Source organism: Callionymus lyra, chromosome 16 (assembly GCF_982586985.1).
Source record: "Callionymus lyra chromosome 16, fCalLyr1.hap1.1, whole genome shotgun sequence".
Taxonomy (NCBI): Eukaryota; Metazoa; Chordata; class Actinopteri; order Syngnathiformes; family Callionymidae; genus Callionymus; species Callionymus lyra.
In genome coordinates this window covers 20,865,548-20,887,222 of record NC_141833.1, presented here as the reverse complement: position 1 = coordinate 20,887,222, position 21,675 = coordinate 20,865,548, and the positions used below count along the sequence as shown (strand labels likewise).

The window sequence follows — 21,675 nt, the reverse complement described above, 5'->3', positions numbered from 1 at the left end:
GTCCGTCGCCGTCTGACCACCTCTGACTCATTTCCTCCCAGCTCCCCGGGGTCGCTGACACTCTGAGATGAGGTCACAGGTACGAGGAGCGAAGGCCACGAGGTCAGAGGAGAATCACCGTAGATTCTGGATCCATGTGATGATGTCATCAGTGGAGGATGAAACTTTAAGAATCAGAGTGAAATGATCTTGATTGACAGCTGTCAGTCTCTTTCTCTGTGGGACTGAAATACTGGATTTATTCCGATGTGGCAGTTACTGTGTTAATGGAAGTATATATAGTATATATATATATAGTATATAATATATATAGTATATATATATATATATATATATATATATATATATATAGTGTCAGAATACTGATGAATTTATATTGAAATAGTTTTAAGCATTGAATTCTTTATTTATATATAGAAAAAAAAAAGAATTATTTATTCATTAAAAGGTAGACATTTTTAATCAAGTAACAAATATTTGTTTTTTCTAAATTAATATTTATTTAAAAAAATGTAATTTGTATCTTTTTAAAAGCTACGAGCATTTTTATATTGAATTAGAAAAAATGCAAAATAGAAAAAAAAACAAGATGAAAAAAATGGAATCAGTCAAACATTCAAAACATGTAAAGAAAATTTTAAGTGATTTTAATGAATATTTTCCCTTTTTTAAATTAAAATAATATCACAGTTTAGTGCCTGAAACTCAAATATTGGCGAGTAAATACAAAACCTCAAGTATATTTTGTAAGATTGTTTTTTTCTCTCAACAAAAAGCTATAAAATAGTCATAAAGTCATAAAATATTTTTGAGGAAGTGAGAAAAATCCATTTTTTTTAATGATTTATTAAGTTAAACTAAAGGTTAAAAATAAAAGTATATTACAATATAATACAATGATGAACAATTTATCACAAAATATATATATATATTTTTTTTAAAGGAAATGAAAGAAAAGTTAAGAAATAAGAATATTAAGTTATTGAAACTGGTTGATGATCATTAAAACTAACAATTAATAACTAATTACAATATAAATGATCAGATTTTATTGAGAAAAACTCTGGTCAACAACAGGTGAAGCTGGTGGTCATAATGTTCTGGTTCCGTGTTGTGAGCTGAGCTAAAAGGGTCAAACCCGGGCGAGCGAGCGAGTGAGGAGCAGCCGTGTGGTTTCTCTACAGACATTTATTGATTTGCATGTTAGAGACGAAGAAGAACGAACACGTTCCGGTTGAATCCGGTTCTCGATGTAACAACAAGACGACGACGTCGTTCATGGTAGAAAAAAAAAAATCTTAATTTACATGTAACTATGGTAACACTGTCGTGATCCAGCTATGTACAGGTCGCCATGGTGATTGAGTTGACCTTTGAGGGGTGATTCCAGTGACCTCTGGTCCGTCCGCCGATGGAGTGTGTGCGTGTGTGTGTGTGTGTGTGTGTGTGTGTGTGTGTGTACATGTGTGTGTGTACATGTGTGTGTGTGAACACGCCTCCTTCTGCTTACAGGCCTCGTCTGGCGTTTTTCAGTCGATCAGAAACTTTGACTCGAGCAACAAAAACTCCTCTTGACCGTCCAGTTCAGTCCGACAATAGCGCCCCCTACTGGGTCCGCAGCTGGTAATCTGTGGAGGAGACGATGAGAAATCTGTCAACCCTTGAGCACGACTTACTTTGTTGACCTTCATCTACTTTGTTGACCTTCATCTACTTTGTTGACCTTCATCTACTTTGTTGACCTTCATTTACTTTGTTGACCTTCATCTACTTTGTTGACCTTCATCTACTTTGTTGACCTTCATCTACTTTGTTGACCTTCATTAACTTTGTTGACCTTCATTTACTTTGTTGACCTTCATCTACTTTGTTGACCTTCATTAACTTTGTTGACCTTCATTTACTTTGTTGACCTTCATCTACTTTGTTGACCTTCATTAACTTTGTTGACCTTCATTTACTTTGTTGACCTTCATTTACTTTGTTGACCTTCATCTACTTTGTTGACCTTCATCTACTTTGTTGACCTTCATTTACTTTGTTGACCTTCATTTACTTTGTTGACCTTCATCTACTTTGTTGACCTTCATTTACTTTGTTGACCTTCATCTACTTTGTTGACCTTCATCTACTTTGTTGACCTTCATTTACTTTGTTGACCTTCATCTACTTTGTTGACCTTCATTAACTTTGTTGACCTTCATTTACTTTGTTGACCTTCATCTACTTTGTTGACCTTCATTAACTTTGTTGACCTTCATTTACTTTGTTGACCTTCATTTACTTTGTTGACCTTCATCTACTTTGTTGACCTTCATCTACTTTGTTGACCTTCATTTACTTTGTTGACCTTCATTTACTTTGTTGACCTTCATCTACTTTGTTGACCTTCATCTACTTTGTTGACCTTCATTTACTTTGTTGACCTTCATTTACTTTGTTGACCTTCATTTACTTTGTTGACCTTCACGTGAAATGTATCGTTTAAAACGTTTAAACTTTTTTTTTCATTGAAATGTATTTTTTCAAATATTGAATTTAATCATTTCTATGTTGAAAGTTGTTTAACTATATAATTGAAATAAAAACAAACACAAACTATGATCAATATGGATTATACTTCATCAAGTTTGACATTTTAATACTAAAATATGTCAAAAATAAAATGTCTAAATTTAACCGTATCCTCTCGTCCTCAGTAGTTACTGCTTAAACTTTTTATTAGAAGTCTTTTAAATTAAATATAAAAATGTTGACACTATTATACTGTACAATATTTTAAATTGAATGGGTACTAAAGAAAAACATATATTTTTTAATTCAATTATTCAAAGTAAAAAATTGTACATTTCAATATAGAAATAATTGGATTTTATCTTCTTTTTTTTAAATGCTTAGAAAAAAGATTTCAATAAAGAGATTGAAACAGTCACGTGATCATATGTGTGGCGCGTGATTGGCTGAAAGTTCCATCAAGTCGCTCGGCGCTCTGTTAGTTTTGTCCGGTGTCGCAATTATAAATAGAATTATTTATAAATTAATTTAAAAGACTATAAATTAAGAAAATATTTACTTAAGAATGTTCAATTTTGAATAATTGGAAAATGTTAAAACAATTATTAAAAATGCTAAAACAATTATTTAATTTAAATATGCTAATTATTTAATCATTAAAAAAAAAGAAGAAAAAAAGCATAAATCATTAAATGTTTAAAAAACAAGACTTGAATGCAAAGATAAAGTTTCATCATTTAAATGTTAGATTCAAACTCTGATATACTTTTAAAACATGTTTAAATGCTACTTGTTGAGCTCGAGCTACGATAAGAAGCTGCAACAAAACAACACACTTTGTGAAAAATCTGTTGTTTTCCTTCCTAAATTACTGAGAAACGTCGTCTTGAGCAACTGGTGTGAAATGGAATCAGAGACTTTCATACATTTCTCATCAAGTTGCCAAACGGGCACAAGTTCCCACGAAACTACAGCGCGTTGCTCAACGGTTGCTTCACCGTCGTCAACATCCTGCGACCCTTTGACCTCCACTCACCTCCGTTCTGGGTGATGTAGCGAACCCACGGCAGCGCCTGGTAGCCGCTCTTCTCGATGATCTTCAGGTAACGCACCTGAGGACCAACAAAGTACATCTCAAAATACATGTTTCAAAAGCATCTTTTTCTTTTTCTACCGTCTAGCTCAGGGGTCGGGAACCTATGGCTCGCGAGCCAAGTGTGGCCCTTTTGATGATTGCATCTGGCTCGCAGATTTCGGCTTTTCAGATAAAACATAAAATATGATCACTTGTTTCAGGGGCGGGCAATACGTCGAAGCTGTTGCGAGTAGATCGCGTGATTTAATAAAATATGATATAAGAAAATAGTAAAGAGAGCTCTGATTGGCTGCTGTGCATGTCAATCAAATGGTTATTGTGCCGATTGGTTGAAGATTTGATTGACATGCACAGCAGCCAATCAGAGCTCCTGCCTCTTCCACTGAACGCACGGAAAAGATCATATGAATCGAGAATAAAAAGAGCAAAACGTGCGACAGTCATTTTACGCAATTTAGAAAAACGATATAGAATTATAAGCTTGTTTTTTTTTAATAATATATCGAACAAAATAATGCGCGTTTGATGGCTTCAGGTTCTTCTCTAGAGTCACAGAAACATGACGTCAGGTCCATCAAAGTTAAGCTGCAGGTTTCAATGAAAGCAACAAATGCTGGTTTTCCTTTTGTGATCGAGTCCTTAAAACACACTTGTATTAATACACCATCACATGATGACTATTTGTAAATGACCTTTATCTCACGAATATAATAAGAATACGCAGAAACACGTTAAACAGGTGCAGGTGAGACACATTCTAATGACGTCAGAGACGATCAGACAAAGATGATGTGAAGTTACTGATGAACAGTTTTATTCTCGTTAAACTTCATCTGAAATGTAATTAATCCACTTGTGTGATTCATATCAGACATGTTTAAAATTAACAAATATAAACTGTTAGTTTGAATTCATGTTTTCATTTGTTTTTGTTTTTTCATGATCAGAGAAATGGAGAAATGTTAGTCTTGTGCTTCATTCAAATATGATGGACATATTGAAATGGAGGAATGGAAAGGGATGAACCCGTCTGTATTCTTTGTTGATTTTGATGAACAAAGGAAAAAGGGCTTGAATTCGTGTCAAGCACAGATTCTTACATCTGAATATTATTTATATGGCTCTCACTGAAATACATTTACAAATATTTAGCTTTCATGGCTCTCTGAGTCAAAAAGGTTCCCGACCCCTGATCTAGCTGCTGGACTCACTGTATCCTCTCGTCCTCAGTCGTAACTGATTTCATTTGTTTTCAAACCAAAATATGTCCAAAAATCAGCTTTAAAAGCTGATGGACTCACTGTATCCTCTCGTCCTCAGTCGTAACTGATTTCATTTGTTTTCAAACCAAAATATGTCCAAAAATCAGCTTTAAAAGCTGATGGACTCACTGTATCCTCTTGTCCTCAGTCGTAACTGCTTTCATCTGTTTTCAAACCAAAATATGTCCAAACATCAGCTTTAAAAGATGCTGGGCTCACTGTATCCTCTCGTCCTCAGTTTTAACTGCTACATCTTAAAATAAATGTTAAAAAAGCATATTTTCCGAACGACTTTTTCTACCGTTCATCGTATTTTGAACTAGCGACTCAGGTTTTTTTCATTTTAAAGCTCCACAGATGGTGATTGGCTGAGAGTACAACCAAGACAGGAGGCGCCGGCGAGTCGTGAAGGATGAGGAAGCAGTCGTGTGACTCAGGCGTGAAGAAGGAAGCAGCTTCTCAAGGTTCAACATGTTCACAACTGTATTCCTGAGCTGGTCTGGGAAAACGCTGCCTCAGCAGAAGAACCAAGAATATCTAGTGTTTCGTCAGGACTGTGTTGGCAAACGTGTTACGAGAAGAGCAGGAACTCATGTCTCCTGGCATCAGTGTTGCACTCGCTCTTACTACAGTCCTTACACCAGAGCTTCCTCAAAACAATGATGATCGGCTTTGTTTTTTAATCTTGGTTTTTAATGTCGGAGAAGTTTCTCGTTTTCCTGTAGGAATGAAACTGTCCTCACTGTATCCTCTCGTCCTCAGTCGTAACTGCTTTTATTTGTTTTCAAACCAAAATATGTCCAAACATCAGCTTTAAAAGCTGCTGGACTCACTGTATCCTCTCGTCCTCAGTCGTAACTGCTTTCATTTGTTTTCAAACCAAAATATGTCCAAACATCATCTTTAAAAGCTGCTGGACTCACTGTATCCTCTTGTCCTCAGTTGTAACTGCTTTCATTTGTTTTCAAACCAAAATGTGTCCAAACATCAGCTTTAAAAGCAGCTGGACTCACTGTATCCTCTCGTCCTCAGTTGTAACTGCTTTCATTTGTTTTCAAACCAAAATATGTCCAAACATCATCTTTAAAAGCTGCTGGACTCACTGTATCCTCTTGTCCTCAGTTGTAACTGCTTTCATTTGTTTTCAAACCAAAATGTGTCCAAACATCAGCTTTAAAAGCAGCTGGACTCAATGTATCCTCTCGTCCTCAGTCGTAACTGCTTTCATTTGTTTTCAAACCAAAACATCGGTTTAAAAGCTGCTGGACTCACTGTATCCTCTTGTTCTCAGTCGTAACTGCTTTCATTTGTTTTCAAACCAAAATATGTCCAAACATCAGCTTTAAAAGCTGCTGGACTCACTGTATCCTCTCGTCCTCAGTCGTAACTGCATTCATTTGTTTCTCGCCTCTCGCCCTGAGCAGCTGGGACGACTCCTGCAGCAGAAGCTATTGTTGGCGTCAGTAAAACCCCGGCTGAGGACGAGAGGTTCTCCGTACGACCGGAACCTCAGGCTTGTCATTATGGCCACGAGCTCGTGACGACGAGCGCAGACGCCGGGATCACCGAGAGCGACGACCTCAGCACTTCTGCAGGAATCTGACATGTCGTCTGTCTGGCTCGAGGGCACGCCGTCAGCAGGAGCATCAAAGCATCATTATGGGATGTGAGGCGCTGACGCCGTCGGTTCCACCTTGTTGTGCGAGACGACGTGTGCGGTCCCGACGGAACCGTCCGTGTCGCTTCACCAGCAGAACTTTCTCACGTCGTCCTCCACACTTAGTGGTTCCTGTCGTGCTCGGACCTTCACACGCGTCCGGCTGCTCCTCACGAGGAGGACGATGAGAACCAGAAGGTTCTGCTGCGAGAAGGTCAACAAGTGGAGGAGAAATCTTCACCTCGGGGCCCTCTAGCGGTGGAACCATGCACTGCAACCAACCTGCTCTCGGACTCGACATGACGTAAGAACTAAACAAACGATTGTTTTTATTATTATTTTGCATGTTTAATGTTTATTTATGTTTCATATTCTCAGCGTGAACTCTTATCTTATCTTAAGAGCTTCATGAACTTCTACTTATCCATCTTTAGTTTAGAAATGCGTTTTTTTTTTACATAAATTAGTTCCCAAAATAAAAGAATATTAAGTCAATCGACACGTTTATCACATAAACAAACTATTTACTATTAAACTATTAAACATATTATTAACTTTTTAAATCAAATATTCACCTTTGAAAACTTGTTACCTGATTATATTTTTAAGCTCAAATTATTAACATGAAAATAAAGTTCCTCGGCAAATATTTTGACACTAAATATGATAATAAATAAAAAATATATAACATCATTTTTCAAATATCATTAGTTAAATAAACTCATGTTGTTGTTTTTTTTGCATCTAATGTTTGTTTATGTTGAAGTTTTCTGTTTCTGTTTCCACTGCGAGACGAAAATAACATCTTTTATTTTTTCAATCAATTAAGTTCTTAAGTTTCATCAACAAATGCTACTTTTTTTAAATTCTAAAATAAAAGAATAATCCGTTTTAAGAATCATGTAAGTTTGTCACTTAAATAAACTAAAAATAAAATGTCCAAAAGTGGAAGTTTTTATACAGAAAAATACGTATTATTTCTTACAAAAGTGGAAGTTTTTATACAGAAAAACTTTTTTATTTCCCAAAAGTGGATGTTTATATACAGAAAAACATGTATTTTTCTTCCAAAAGTGGATGTTTATATACAGAAAAATATGTATTTTTTTTCCAAAAGTGGATGTTTATATATAGAAAAATATGTATTTTTTTTCCAAAAGTGGATGTTTATATACAGAAAAATATGTATTTTTTTTCCAAAAGTGGATGTTTATATACAGAAAAATATGTATTTTTTTTCCAAAAGTGGATGTTTATATACAGAAAAATATGTATTTTTCTACCAAAAGTGGATGTTTATATACAGAAAAATATGTATTTCTTTTCCAAAAGTGGATGTTTATATACAGAAAAATATGTATTTTTTTTCCAAAAGTGGATGTTTATATACAGAAAAATATGTATTTTTTTTCCAAAAGTGGATGTTTATATACAGAAAAATATGTATTTTTTTCCAAAAGTGGATGTTTATATACAGAAAAACATGTATTTTTCTTCCAAAAGTGGATGTTTATATACAGAAAAATATGTATTTTTTTTCCAAAAGTGGATGTTTATATATAGAAAAATATGTATTTTTTTTCCAAAAGTGGATGTTTATATACAGAAAAATATGTATTTTTTTTCCAAAAGTGGATGTTTATATACAGAAAAATATGTATTTTTTTTCCAAAAGTGGATGTTTATATACAGAAAAATATGTATTTTTCTACCAAAAGTGGATGTTTATATACAGAAAAATATGTATTTCTTTTCCAAAAGTGGATGTTTATATACAGAAAAATATGTATTTTTTTTCCAAAAGTGGATGTTTATATACAGAAAAATATGTATTTTTTTTCCAAAAGTGGATGTTTATATACAGAAAAATATGTATTTTTTTCCAAAAGTGGATGTTTATATACAGAAAAATATGTATTTTTTTTCCAAAAGTGGATGTTTATATACAGAAAAATATGTATTTCTTTTCCAAAAGTGGATGTTTATATACAGAAAAATATGTATTTTTTTTCCAAAAGTGGATGTTTATATACAGAAAAATATGTATTTTTCTTCCAAAAGTGGATGTTTATATACAGAAAAATATGTATTTTTTTTCCAAAAGTGGATGTTTATATACAGAAAAACATGTATTTTTCTTCCAAAAGTGGATGTTTATATACAGAAAACTATGTATTTTTCTTCCAAAAGTGGATGTTTATATACAGAAAAATATGTATTTTTTTTCCAAAAGTAGATGTTTTTGTACAGAAAACCATGTTTTTTCCAAAAGTGGATGATATAACATTTTAATTTTGGTTTATTTCTGTATAAAAACATAATTACTGACACAATATATCATATTCATTATTAGAATATATCTCAACATCATCTAAAATGCCTACAATGAAGTTTTTCAATAAATGATTTTAAAGTGAAATATTGAGGTGAATCTAAAGGTAAAGACTAAATGTTGGTATCGCTGCTCAGGGTGTGACCAGATTGTTGAAACAGGAAACATTATATTCTGTATATAAGTCATCACGGCGTTGGTTTCGGCCGCAGAACAATAACAACTTCTTGATCCGAGGATCGACGACAACGATTCGCTGCGTCAGTAAAAACTTCTTCATCAACTTCATCTTCGATCGCGTTTATCGTGAACTCGTCGCACGATTCTGACCCGAAAACGCCTCTCAGTTCCTGTTCGCTCTCGTCTCGCAGCGGTCAGTGGCCTTTCGTTCCGACAGAGTTGAGGCGAGTGTTAAAATAGGGGTCGAAGGTCATCCTGATGGACCGTGAGATCCATTCGAGGCTGATATTAAGACAGTGAACGTCGTGACGAAGAACGATACCGTCTGTGGTTCGACCGCCGCCCGGAGCGACTTCTCTTCCTCCGCACTCTCGACTCATGGCAGCGGTTTCCAGCGCGAGGTCGCGAGTGCAAATCTCGTCACGATGTGAAGGCCGTCACGTGGACGACGTCGACATTTCTCGCCGGATTCGGACGCGATTCTCTAGTGACGACGCAGGAAAAGTGCGGCCCCGGGGCCACTCGTTTGTGTGAGTATCCTTTCTTTCTTCGTGCTTTTATATCATTAAAAATAAACGTAAACAGAATTAAATATTCCAGAATTCATTTTATGATATTCTGATGGATTTTAAATTGTACATTTAATGAAGTATGATTTTTTTTCTTTACAATATATCAAAATGAGATTAATTTAACAATGAAATACTATCAAACTAACCGGAATACTTCAATATTTCTTATGTTTAATTCCTAATTTGTTTATTCCTTCCAATGAATTAAAAGCCTCAGTAAATAATGTCAATAATATTGTCACCTGTGTGCAGGTGGATTTGTTTCTTCATTATTTAATGTAACGTTTTTTTTTAACTGGAAAATAATGTGTTTTAACACTTTTTTCTTTTGAATTGAAAAGTTTTTCTTCGACTGTGTGTGGGTCCAAATGATGGGATGGACATTTGTTTCTTAATTATTTAATACTAAAAATTTTGCTTCAATAAAAAGTAAAAAATGTAACCATTTTCTTTATCGTGAATTAAAAAAAGGATGTTTTTTAGTTGAAAAAGCTTTAAAGCCTCCATTTTTAAATGAAGTCTCTTTTATTAATATTATTATTGAACCAAAAAAAGTCTTGATGCGTTTTATGAGCAACATTTCTCTGAATAATAGATCAATATAAAGAATAATCGACCTCCATAAACCTGCAGCTGAACTTTGACACGCGGCTCTAGCGCCTCCTGCGGCCGGCAGCGGAACTACAGCTCGTACCTGGATGCCGGAGGTGGTGAAGTACGGGATCTCGAACTTGACGCTGATGGGCGGCTTCCCCTCCTTGTCCTCGGCCTCCACGCTCGGCAGCCCGAAGTGGGCTCGCATCAGGTACTCCTTCCCGCCCTGAGACCCACACGTTCACCGGTCACTCATCGGGCCCTCGCCGGCCCGCGGGTCACGTGACTCACCGGGAAGGACTTGATGGACCAGACGATCTCGCTGTTCTCCGGGACCCACTTCACGCTGCCCACCGTGGTCTTGAACTTGGGCGAGTCGGCGTCCGTCGGCACGGGAATGTGGATCTCCACGTTGTTGGCGGTGGAGCGCCTCTTGAACTGACTCTTGGCCTGAACCAGGGACACGGATCAGGACTCGGGTTCGCCTCACGGGCACAAGAGGACCAGGACGACAGACGCGGACTCAGGCGTCCACTCATAGCATCCTGGGGGGTCGACTCACCTTGATCATGTACTCGATCCGACTGTGAGAATGTTTCTCGATGACGGACTCGATCCAGATCAACGGCTTCACCTGAAACACAAACAAACACAAACCGAACTTGAAGGCTGAGCGACAGCTCCCTCTAGCGGTGGAAACGAGGTGGTGACCAAATAACAGCAGAAAACAATTATTGACAAAGTTTTAAACAACACAAGATTTTCTTGTGGAGATAAAGGTTTAGAATAAAAATTAATTAAATTAATACAAGTGAAATTAAATTAGAATAAACATAATTATAAATTAAATACATTCATATTAATGTAATAATAAATAGAAGTTCAATACTTTTATTTTGTGATCTTATTGCATTTTGTGATTTCATTGTTTACACTTAAACCTGTGTAAACAAGTGTCCTTGAGAATTTTGAAAGTTACTCTTTGAAATGTTTATTATAACATTGTAATTAAAGCACATTTATCCGTGTTTTCAGGTAAAAATTCTGGAAAATACAAATAGTTGATATGAAGATTTTTCATGTGTAACAATAAGAACGTTTCCTTCATATATTCGTGTGGATTATTTTAATTTATTTTATTTTTTTGTGATTTAGCTCGATGTCATTTTCTCTTCTCACTTCCTGGATCGACATCATCGAGTCAACGATCGACTCAAGTCCACACGTGCCTCAGAGTCTCAGAGTCTCAAGAGTCTCAAGAGTCTCAAGAGTTTACACGCAGCTTAAGGATTAACTCCTGGTTCTGAAGATCATGTGACGAACAAAGACTTGAACAAAGAAGCTCGTGGAGTTTTTATGGAGAGAAAACAAAAAGTATTTTGATTGTTATTACATGTAAGAGTAAAACTGGTCGTTTGAGTTTGTATTTTATTAGTGACACAGTAAACAAGATTATTTGTAGTCGACAGGACAGAATGAATTAAATAAATATTTAAAAATAAAATAAGTGACTCATATATTAAATAAATAAATACAAATGGATGATTAATATAGATAATCTTTATTTAATAACTTAAATTAATTAAAAATCATAATTGTAGATCAAGTTCTTGAACTGTGACGTTCCGGTTGGGATTTGATCACATGATGTAAATACTGAGAAGAAAATTAATGTACATTTACAAGACAAAACGATGGATTTTTTTAAATCATGTACAATCGTACGTATTCTTGTCCCTGATTTTAATAAAGATTTAGGTTATTTTATGGTGTAAATGTTCTGCTGTGGTTTATACTTTCAGTTTATATCCGACTGAAACCTTTCTAAATTTAACCAGTTGGTGCTTGTTTCCTTTGTGTGTATTTTATTGAATTATTTTATTTTGTACCGACACAACAACAACAAACAATTACAACTCCTGGCAATACATGTTTCAGATTCTGAAGTAAAAAACTACTTCTTTAGTACAAACATAACTCAGAGTTTAGGGTTAAAAAAGATGAATAACTTGGATTTAGTTGAACTTTGAATAAAAAAAAAGTAGTTGTGTTGACGTTGATCACATGATGTAAATACTGAGATGAAAATCTGAACCAATAAATACACAAAATTAAACAATTGATTCATTTCAGAAACACATTTAAAAAATGTCATCTCAAGAACTCTCTCTTACAAACGTACAGAAGCAACAGTGAACATGAGTCGCGTCACAATAGCTTCAGGACAGAGTTACTCACATGAGTGTTGAGTCGATACGACATGAGCTCGAACTCTCCGTCGGGAGGAATGAAGGAGATGGTTCGGTCGTTCTCGAAGCGCGACAGACGAACACACTGGTGGAACTTTACGTCCTCCAGCTCCACGGATTTACTCTTTCCTCCTGGAGACGTGAACGGAAGAAAGTCAGTCATATTGAAGTTTACATTTCAAACTTTACCTTCTGTATTTGAAATGTTATTTTTAATGCATTTAATTATTTAATTCATGTTGTTATATTTAAAGATAGAATATATTTTTTTAATTTTATAAATAATTATTAGAAAATTAATGCATTTTCTTGAAAAACAGAAGACTACTCATTTATTTATTTTTTGTAAATTATTATTATTATTATTATTTTATAATTGGAATTAGAATTTAAAACTAAATTTCAATTTTTAAAATGTTATTATTCAAAGAAATTCAACGATTCGACCTGTAAATATAGAAATGACTGAAATTTTATTATTTAAAAAAAGCTTTTAGATAAAAAGCAACTTTGAAATGTTATCATTAAATATTTTTATAACACTTCTAAAGTGACCCTTGAACCACACAGCTCAAACAGGAAGTGGAAGCCAGAACTCACGTCCGGTGTTTTCAAACAGAACCTTGTCGTTCAGGCCGAGCCTCAGCTCTGGCATCCCGGAGAGGAAGACCCTCATCTTGATGGATCCCACGATCTCGCTCCGCAGGACGTTCCCGTTGGCGCTGACCTGAGAGGACGGTCATGTGACTGAGAACCAACAAGAACGTCTCCTGACGAGCGGGTCCTACCAGCAGGTTCACCGACTCGATGACGTCCAGGAACACCTCGTTCTTCCTGTACTTGATGCCCTCTGACCTCCAGGAGACGGCGTTGGTGACGGTCGCGGGGGGACGAGGAGCTCCGGTGTCCAGCTTGTGACCCTCCTGGGTGATGTACCTGAAAAACAAACAGGGTCACATGACCTCGTCTTGACCCGAGGTCCTCTTTTAGACGTACTCCTGGAGGATCTTGCTGTCCGTGGTCTGAGGGTAACCGAAGTCCATGAGCTCGTCCATGAGCTCGTAGATGATGACGAAGTTGTCCCTGATGCTCTCCTCCTCCAGCTCTTTGAAGTACTCGGAGAAGACCTGCAGGAACAAGGCCTCGTGACTCCGGGTTCTGCTGGACGTCGCGTTTAAAAACGCCTCACCTGGACGATCTTGTACAAGAAGGAGAAGACGAGGGAGACGCTGGCGTTCTTCTTGGACGTCGCCACCACTGAGACACAGGTTAAGAACCTTCTAAAGAATCATGGACGACGACTATCACGACACGATCAGAGGATACAGTAGAGGTTGTTGTGTTTGATCCACATGAAGCGAACGCCGCCGTGAGCCAGGATGGGAGACAGAGTTCCTTCCTCCTCCTTGTCCATCAGAAGACTCATGAAGTGCTCGATCTCCGACATGTCCACGTCGCCGCGGTAGTTCCTGCACACCAGCACCTGACCAGGAACACACACACGTGTGTGTCATCTCACAGACGGTTTTATGGCGAGTTATAGTACTAGTAAATATTCGAATCATAAATTAGATTTATGTTTTGAACAGACTTTTCTCACACTTCTTTTCTCTTTTATTTATATTTAATTATATCTTCATTAAGCCCAAAAACAAAGAAATATTCCACATATATTGTTGTTTTTTATTTGGCCAATTAAACTGTTTTTTGATTAAAATCATCAGGATTTTATATAAACTGAAGACACCGACGTTAACCATCATCTTGATGAGCGACAGAAGAAGGTCAATGATTTAATTAAAGTACATTTAAAAGACAACAAAACGGATTTTTAAAATCATGCACAATCGTACGTATTCTTGTCCCTGATTTTAATAAAGATTTAGGTTATTTTATGGTGTAAATGTTCTACTGTGGTTTATATCTTCAGTTTATATCGGACTTGAACGTTTAAAATCGAACCAGTTGGTGTTGCTTCTGTTTTTTATGTGTGTATTTTATTTCATTCTTTTATTTTGTACTTTAACAACAACAACAATCCTATGTTGTGTTTACAACCATGTTTCTGATTCTGAAGTAGAAAACTGCTTCTTTAGTACAAACATAACTCAGAGTTTACGGTTAAAAAAGATAAATAACTTGGATTTACTTGAACTTTGAATAAAGAAAAGTAGTTGTGTTGACGTCACGCAGGTCCAAATGTATTAGTTAAATTTAGAGGGATTTACATCCTAATATTTAGGATCTCTTGTCTGGTTTATCTAACCTTCTGTAACTGAAACTAAGCAACAGTTGAACTATTGTTGCAAACACTTAAAACAGGTTTCGTTTGTTTAGTTTAAGTTGTTAACATTCGCAAACAAACGACAACACGGGAATATTCAGATGTATTCACGAGAAAACACAAATAAACGTGATGACAGTTGTGAAAACAGGTTAATAAATGAAACAAAGTGTCAAACTAGTGAATATTTTGACAGGTTTGACGAGATATTGTGAGGTTTGGTCACAGCTGTTGGGAGGAAAATCCACCTGACGTGTCTCTAGTGTCTCACGCCTCAGCATCACCGCGTTAGAAGGAAAAGTGAAAGTATTTCAAGAGTTTTTCAAGAGTTTTTCTCGCAGCATCTTCATCTTCTTCCTCATCTTGTCTCTCAGGAATGTGTCAGAAAGGCGGCTAGCTGTGTTAGCATTAGCTTAGCGCGGCCCGTTATCTTACCTTCCCCTTCAGGTCCAGCACGTAGACCGCGCTGGCAGACATGTTGGCTCGGGTCAAGCTCGGTCCAGGATCGACGACTCGGGGATTCAAACGTCAAATCGCAGGAGAAGAAGCCGAAGCAGAGGCGAGACGTTCATTCATAATAACGAGAAAAGAAAAATATTCTTTTTCTCTGTCCCCGGTTTCGCCACTGACCACAGCGCCCCCCAGTGGTCAGGATGACGTAGCAAGCGTTTCAGGGCTGAAGACAAATGTTTGTTTTCTGTTTAAATGTGGAAATATTTGACGTCACAGATGAACGTTTGTGTTTAATTTTGACGCGACATGTTGTAATTAAACTGCAAAAATGTATATGATCATGTTGTCTCGCTCATCCATTTATTTTTTAAATTAAACGTCAGGTTCATCACTAAATAATAATTACATTTTTATTATAACAATACGAGCCATTTTTAGATCACTTTGAATTTTTTAAAGCCTCGGTTATTCAGAAATAAATGAAGGGATTTTTTTTAAATAGACAAATAACTTAATATGAATTAATATTTTTTATATTTTATAATTCAAAATTAAGATTTTTCATTTAAACATGTATTTTTTTTATTCCTTACTGGATTCTTTTATTATCTATTTCTGAATGATTTGCACTTCTATCTTCCTACTCTCAGTCAATAATTCCACGTTAATGCTTTATGTTTACTCAATAAATGACACTCGGACTTGAACAAGAATAAAGAAGCAACAAATAAATTAAATTAAATTAATAAAAATATAAATAAGTGCAACACTTCAGATTTCCAAACCTTTTCTGTACCATTCTTCCTTTTCTTCGGGAGCGGATCCAATAATTCATAAATAAATTAAATTACATTTTTTACTAAAACTTGTATTTATTATTTTTATTCAAATGGACTCTGCTGCCCTCTAGTGGAAGACTAACAGACACGCAACACGTTTTTAAAGTAATTTCTATAACTCGTATAATTGAAGTATATCAGCGTCTTTACAATATTAAATGTTTGAATTACATTTCGAACATTAAAACTATGTTTTTTTAATAGAAATGTTTGGGAGAGTTTATTTGTTTTTTTTTATTGAATATTTATTTAAATTATTTTATATTGACAGGTTGAATATATTTGTTTTTAATAATTGATTAAAACCGAACTTATATTTTTAGAAATATTTAACATAGTTTTCAGTTTTTGTTTAACATTTAGTTTGATATTATAATTCAATAAATCATTGAATAAAAAATTCAGACGTTTTGACACTAGCATGTAAATATTGAATTAAAATAACTATTGAAACTAGAACCTTTTTTAAAGTATTAAAATTATAATTGGAAATATTTGTATCCTTTTTAATTCAATATAGAAATGTTGGCACAATTATGTCAATTATTTTATCGAATTTAAAAGGGTATTTATTAGAAAATATGGAATTTAAAACATTTATATGAAATAATCGGAATCTGAATATTATAATCCATGTGTAAATATTTGTAGTATTTTAATTCAATATATAAATGTTTGGCCCAATTACACCAACAATTTACATTGAATTTAAATGACCAGTTATTAGAAAAAAATGAATTTAAAACGTTTGTTTTTGGATAATTTGAATCAGAATATCGAACTTTATGTGTAAAATAAATATATATTAATTTTGAAGTATTTTAAATTCAATATACAAATGTAATTCACCGGCTCGTAGAAATACTGCTAACAATAAAACAACATATTTCTTCGGTCCAACCGATTCAGAAGATACATATTTAACAAATGTTGTTTTTAAAACCAAAAGTTATATAAAAAAACTACATTTTATGACTTAATTTGATACTTTTTATTCCATTTTTACAGAGATAAAGTTGCCAAAAGTCAAGTTAAATGTATTTTTATTTTGGTTTATCTTTGATTTTCTTCATACATATCATGTAGACTTTAAAAAATATATATTTTGTGTATAGATTCATCCAATTTAAAAAAAAAAAAAATTTAAAAACCAAAAGTTATAGAAAAAAACAACATTTAATTAATTAATTTGATACTTTCTGTTTATTTTTAGAGAGAAAAACATGTCAAAAGTCAAGTAAAATTAATCTTTCTTTTGTTTATCTTATCAAATATCTAGCGCGTGGACTCATCCACTCGTCACCGGCTCCCGTCCCCAGCTCCCCGGGGTCACAGGGAGGTGAGCGTCCGGGCCTGGCATTGCTGTCGAATCCCAGTTTACATTAGCAGAAGCCGCGGCGGCTCGAGTGGAAGCCGCTCATGATGGCGACGCACAAACAGGCTTTGACGAGCGCGTCTTAATAAACCACGTAAAAATAAGTCGTGGCGCTCTGGGAGCAGATCATGGGCTCCTGGAGCAGAACAACTGCTGCTGCTCGTGACAGATCCATGATCCTTCTGGCCGCCGAGATGCAGTTCAGACATCGTCGGGGGTCGAAGGAGGAGGATGAGTTACTGATCCAAATATACTCCACATGTGTTGGTGGACCAGGCTTGTTTGTGAAAGACTTCATGAGTTCACGTGAAACTGACGCTTCATCTCCACGACTTCAGGCCAAACTTTTGTCAAATATCGCTGGCGTGACATCGAGGCCAGAAGTGGCTCCGGTTTGTTTCTGTGCGTCGCTGCAGCATTCCCAGGCCTCGCTGATTTATACTTAGCAGGACTTTGACTTCACTCCCAAGGCGATCCTGCGGCTTTTTGGGGGAGTTTTTACCCTAGAAGGAGACGAGGAGCGGAGCTGGATTTCCTGTGGGAGGTTCTGATTTCTCTCTCTCTGATGCTTCATCCCTCCTTCCTTCTCTGCGACACACAAGCTTCTCTCCATCATCTCTTCGTTATTGTGAAAGTTTAAAGATGGAAAATATCAACTGTCACGTGTTTCTTCATGATTCAGTGAATCTTCTTAAACCTTGATTTATGTTTCAAACTAAGTCGACTCGACACAGAAAATAGTCCCTTGTTTATCTGAGAGTAAAACCAGGAAGTAGTGACTATTTATTTTGATGTATAATCCTTTATAATCCCTTTCACATGAGATTATTGTTCAATTAGAAGTAAATTAATTTAAACTTGCAACATATGGAATCCTCTCAACAACCCTCTCAGCTCCCGTAGTGCTTTGCCGCCCAGTCGACCAATCACAGCTGATCATCACTTAAGCAACACAGGCGTAGAATTGAAATACGGTATTGAAGCGATCGATCAGTCATCAATAAATAGAGCGGTGCATAGAAAGGCATCATGGGAGTTCGTGTTTTGATTGAAGTAAGGTGGGTGTGTAAAGTAAAGAAGATTTGATGCTACAGAATATTTAAATATGTTGTCTTTGTGCAAATAAAAATACAACAGAGAAGTTTTCATGCCTAAAATATTTATATTTTTTTATCTGACAGATCTATTCGAGTATTTCATGTGTATTTATTTATCAAATTAAACATAAAATACATAAAAATATAAATATATACATAAAAAAACAATATTCTTCTACCACAGTTGTTGTTTTAACATCTTTACTGTTGTGTAGAAACTAAGAAACGTTTTTTCTCCCTCGCACTCGAGGCCAGATATAAGCCGCTACATTGTTTTAGCTAATGCTAGCAACACATAATGCACTGCAACAGTCAAAGTGCCTGTGACCGTAGACGACTAAATATATTCCTATATTTCCATCTACATTCCAGATTCCACAAGCTACACTCTGAGTACCTCCTGGATGATTTCACAATAATAACACAATATGTGCATTTGTTAGCATTATTAGCATATTTATTAGCATGTTATGCTAGCGGCGGATGACGAAATTGTTTTTTATTTCACCCAAAACCATCAAACATCTGAGCCCGACTTGGAGGCAGCTGCTCCTTCACTTCCAGGGTAAATATTCCCATCATGGGTTCGTCCCGAGAGAACGTGAGATTCCCAAAAGCCCGTTTGTTTTGAAGCGCCGCAGTAAATACCGCTCGCTGCGCTGTGATTGGCCGCGGCGTTCCCAGAGCGGCTCCGGAACACCCGGAGAAGCCCAAACAAGACAGAAATGTTCGTTCTCCGTGACCACAAGTGTTTCTGGTGCTGGTGTAAACTAATGCTCGTCTGGTTCCAGTTAGCGGATCCTTCGCCACATTAATGGATCACGGAACCATTCTCATGGAGAGTCGGAAGATTCCGCGACTCAACCCCAAAAACTCATGATCTCAAGAGAGAAAACTCCATAGTATCTGCTTTAATTTTGATTTATTTGCATTTAAATCTGGATTTACTCTTGCTGTGCCACTCAAAAGTAAATGAGAATAATTGTGTATATCAAGAGACGCCATGTTTAGCTAGCTATGCTAAAAAGTAGCAAGAGATTCGTTTTTTCTTTCTCTCCCATAAAACCTTTGTTATCTTTCCTGGTGTTTTTATCTGTAAATCACTATATCATCAGCAAACAACCTCATAATAACACAATATGTGGGTTTTGTTAGCATTATTAGCATGTAATGCTAGCAAGAGATTCGTTACATTTGTCTTTTTCTCCAATAAAACCTTCTTTATCTTTCCTGGTTTTTTTATCTGTAAATCACTAAATCATCAGCAAACAACATCATAATAACACAATATGTGCATTTGTTAGCATTATTAGCATGTTATCTTAGCAAGAGATTCGTTAGATTTGTCTTTCTTACCCATAAAACCTTCTTTATATTTCCTGGTGTTTTTATCTGTAAATGACTATATCATCAGCAAACAACATCATAATAACACAATATGTGCATTTGTTAGCATTATTAGCATGTTATGCTAGCAAGAGATTCTTCAGATTTGACTTTTTCTCCCATAAAACCTTCTTTATCTTTCCTCGAGTCTTTATCTGTAAATCACTATATCATCATCAGACAGCATCATCCGGGCAGACTTCTTAGGAACCTCATCTGAGGCCCAGAACCCCCCAGAGACGTCGCCCCGACAAACCACCTCAACTGACTCAGACTCGTACAAAAAAGCTTTTTCATCATAAACATCAAATGTTCGTTCTTTTTTCTTTTTTCTTATTATATTTTGTTGTAATTCCAATGTTTTCTTTTTATTCATTCATTTTTAAAGGAAAAACAACATGAGTAAAATGTTCCATTAAAAAATATAAAATGTTGTTTTAGTATTGAATCAAAAAACACGGCCAAAAATTAAAAGTACAATTTTAAAAAGAGGATTGTTTTCTTTTTTTTCAATTAAACTGTTTAATTCCTACACTTTGTACACTTCCTACACTGTTTTTGTATTTATTTTGTAGCCAGATGAACACCGGTAAAACAAAATAATGTTTGTTAATTGAATCAAAAACATTAAGCAAAAAAAACCTTGACTTTTTAAAAGACAATCATGAGGGAAAAAAAGTCAACGAACCCTAAAACAATGCAGAACAAAAACTATTTATTTATTTATTATTTATGTTTGTGATTCAAATTATTTGTATATTTAGAACAAAACCAATTATATTGACATTTAACAAATTTAATATTGATTATTATTATTTACATTTGGGTTTATTTTTCCATTAAATTTTTAACGCCAAAACTTTGGACATATATATATTTATTTATCCCTTTTCTGGCTCAATTTTTATTTAGTCATTTATATTATTTTATATTTTTCACAGCGAGTACAAGGTAGTATTTGACATTAACAAAACTAAACTTAAAAGTAAAAGTTTTAATATTAATAAATAAATGACCAAAACCCAATTATAAGGAAAAAACTTTTTTTTCATATACTTCTTCAAGGCCAAAACATTTTTTGTCTCTTTTATTCTCCATTTTATTCTATTATTTTTGTATTTATTTGTGTATTTTGTAGCCAGAACAACTCTAGTTATATTTAACACAAAACCAAAATTTAGTTTTGAGACAAAAACATGAAAAAAATGGAAAAAGGCAAAACAATTGTTATTTTTTTATTCAAACTTTGAATTTTCAATTAATTTGTCATTCATTTATTCTTCCTTCATTTTACTGACGGTGCGTTCGCTGCGACGCTGAGAGGCCATACAAGTGGATGAAGAAACCACCTTCTATCTAAAGCTTCTCAATCCTGACGATGATGTTCATTAAAATAAATAAATACAACGTTTTTTTTCAAAGTTCTGTTTAGAAACAAGTCAATAAAAGCTTCTTCAATAATAACCATATAAAAGCAGAATAATTTTCGGTGTCTTCATCGAGACTTTTGGACATTTATTTTTAGCCGAGCAGCTGCTGACTTAGAAGCAACAACTCCGGTGTTTAGTCTCTCGATATCATTTGTGCCGCGAACACGACCCGACGTGATTCGACTCAACGTTCCAGGAAACAGTCGCACAAACACTCAATTACTCTGGAGGATCTGCAGACGTTCACTCTCGTCTCACTCTCTTTTTTTCTTCTTCTTCGTGAACTTCTGTTCATTCCTGGATCCGCTCGTGTTACCAGAACAATCGAAGGTCTCTGGTATCGAGGGCCGTGATC

The 21,675-nt window shown here is 35.2% G+C and overlaps 1 protein-coding gene across 1 annotated transcript; it reads right to left on the bottom strand.

Annotated features, from left to right (window-relative positions):
* Nucleotides 1-1,168: 1,168 nt before the first annotated feature.
* On the bottom strand, nt 1,169-15,335 carry ap1m1 (adaptor related protein complex 1 subunit mu 1). The gene is made up of 12 exons (XM_087811265.1): nt 15,176-15,335; nt 13,783-13,939; nt 13,646-13,713; nt 13,453-13,583; nt 13,245-13,392; nt 13,057-13,183; nt 12,446-12,588; nt 10,770-10,841; nt 10,499-10,657; nt 10,308-10,433; nt 3,551-3,626; nt 1,169-1,628 (listed from the first exon to the last, which is right to left on the bottom strand). Exons 1-12 carry the CDS (start codon nt 15,215-15,217, stop codon nt 1,606-1,608), a joined length of 1,272 nt encoding a protein of 423 aa, XP_087667391.1. The 5' UTR covers nt 15,218-15,335; the 3' UTR covers nt 1,169-1,605.
* Between the last annotated feature and the right edge of the window lie 6,340 nt (nt 15,336-21,675).

What these genes read in the sequence shown, in the direction of transcription:
- ap1m1 (XM_087811265.1), bottom strand. Translation starts at nt 15,217, where the DNA reads ATGTCTGCCAGCGCGGTCTACGTGCTGGACCTGAAGGGGAAG. An exon ending in TGCTGGACCTGAAGGGGAAG is followed by an intron (nt 13,940 to 15,175) that starts GTAAGATAACGG and finishes GTTCCTGGTCAG; the next exon opens with GTGCTGGTGTGCAGGAACTA. An exon ending in CGTATCGACTCAACACTCAT is followed by an intron (nt 10,842 to 12,445) that starts GTGAGTAACTCT and finishes TTTGTGTTTCAG; the next exon opens with GTGAAGCCGTTGATCTGGAT.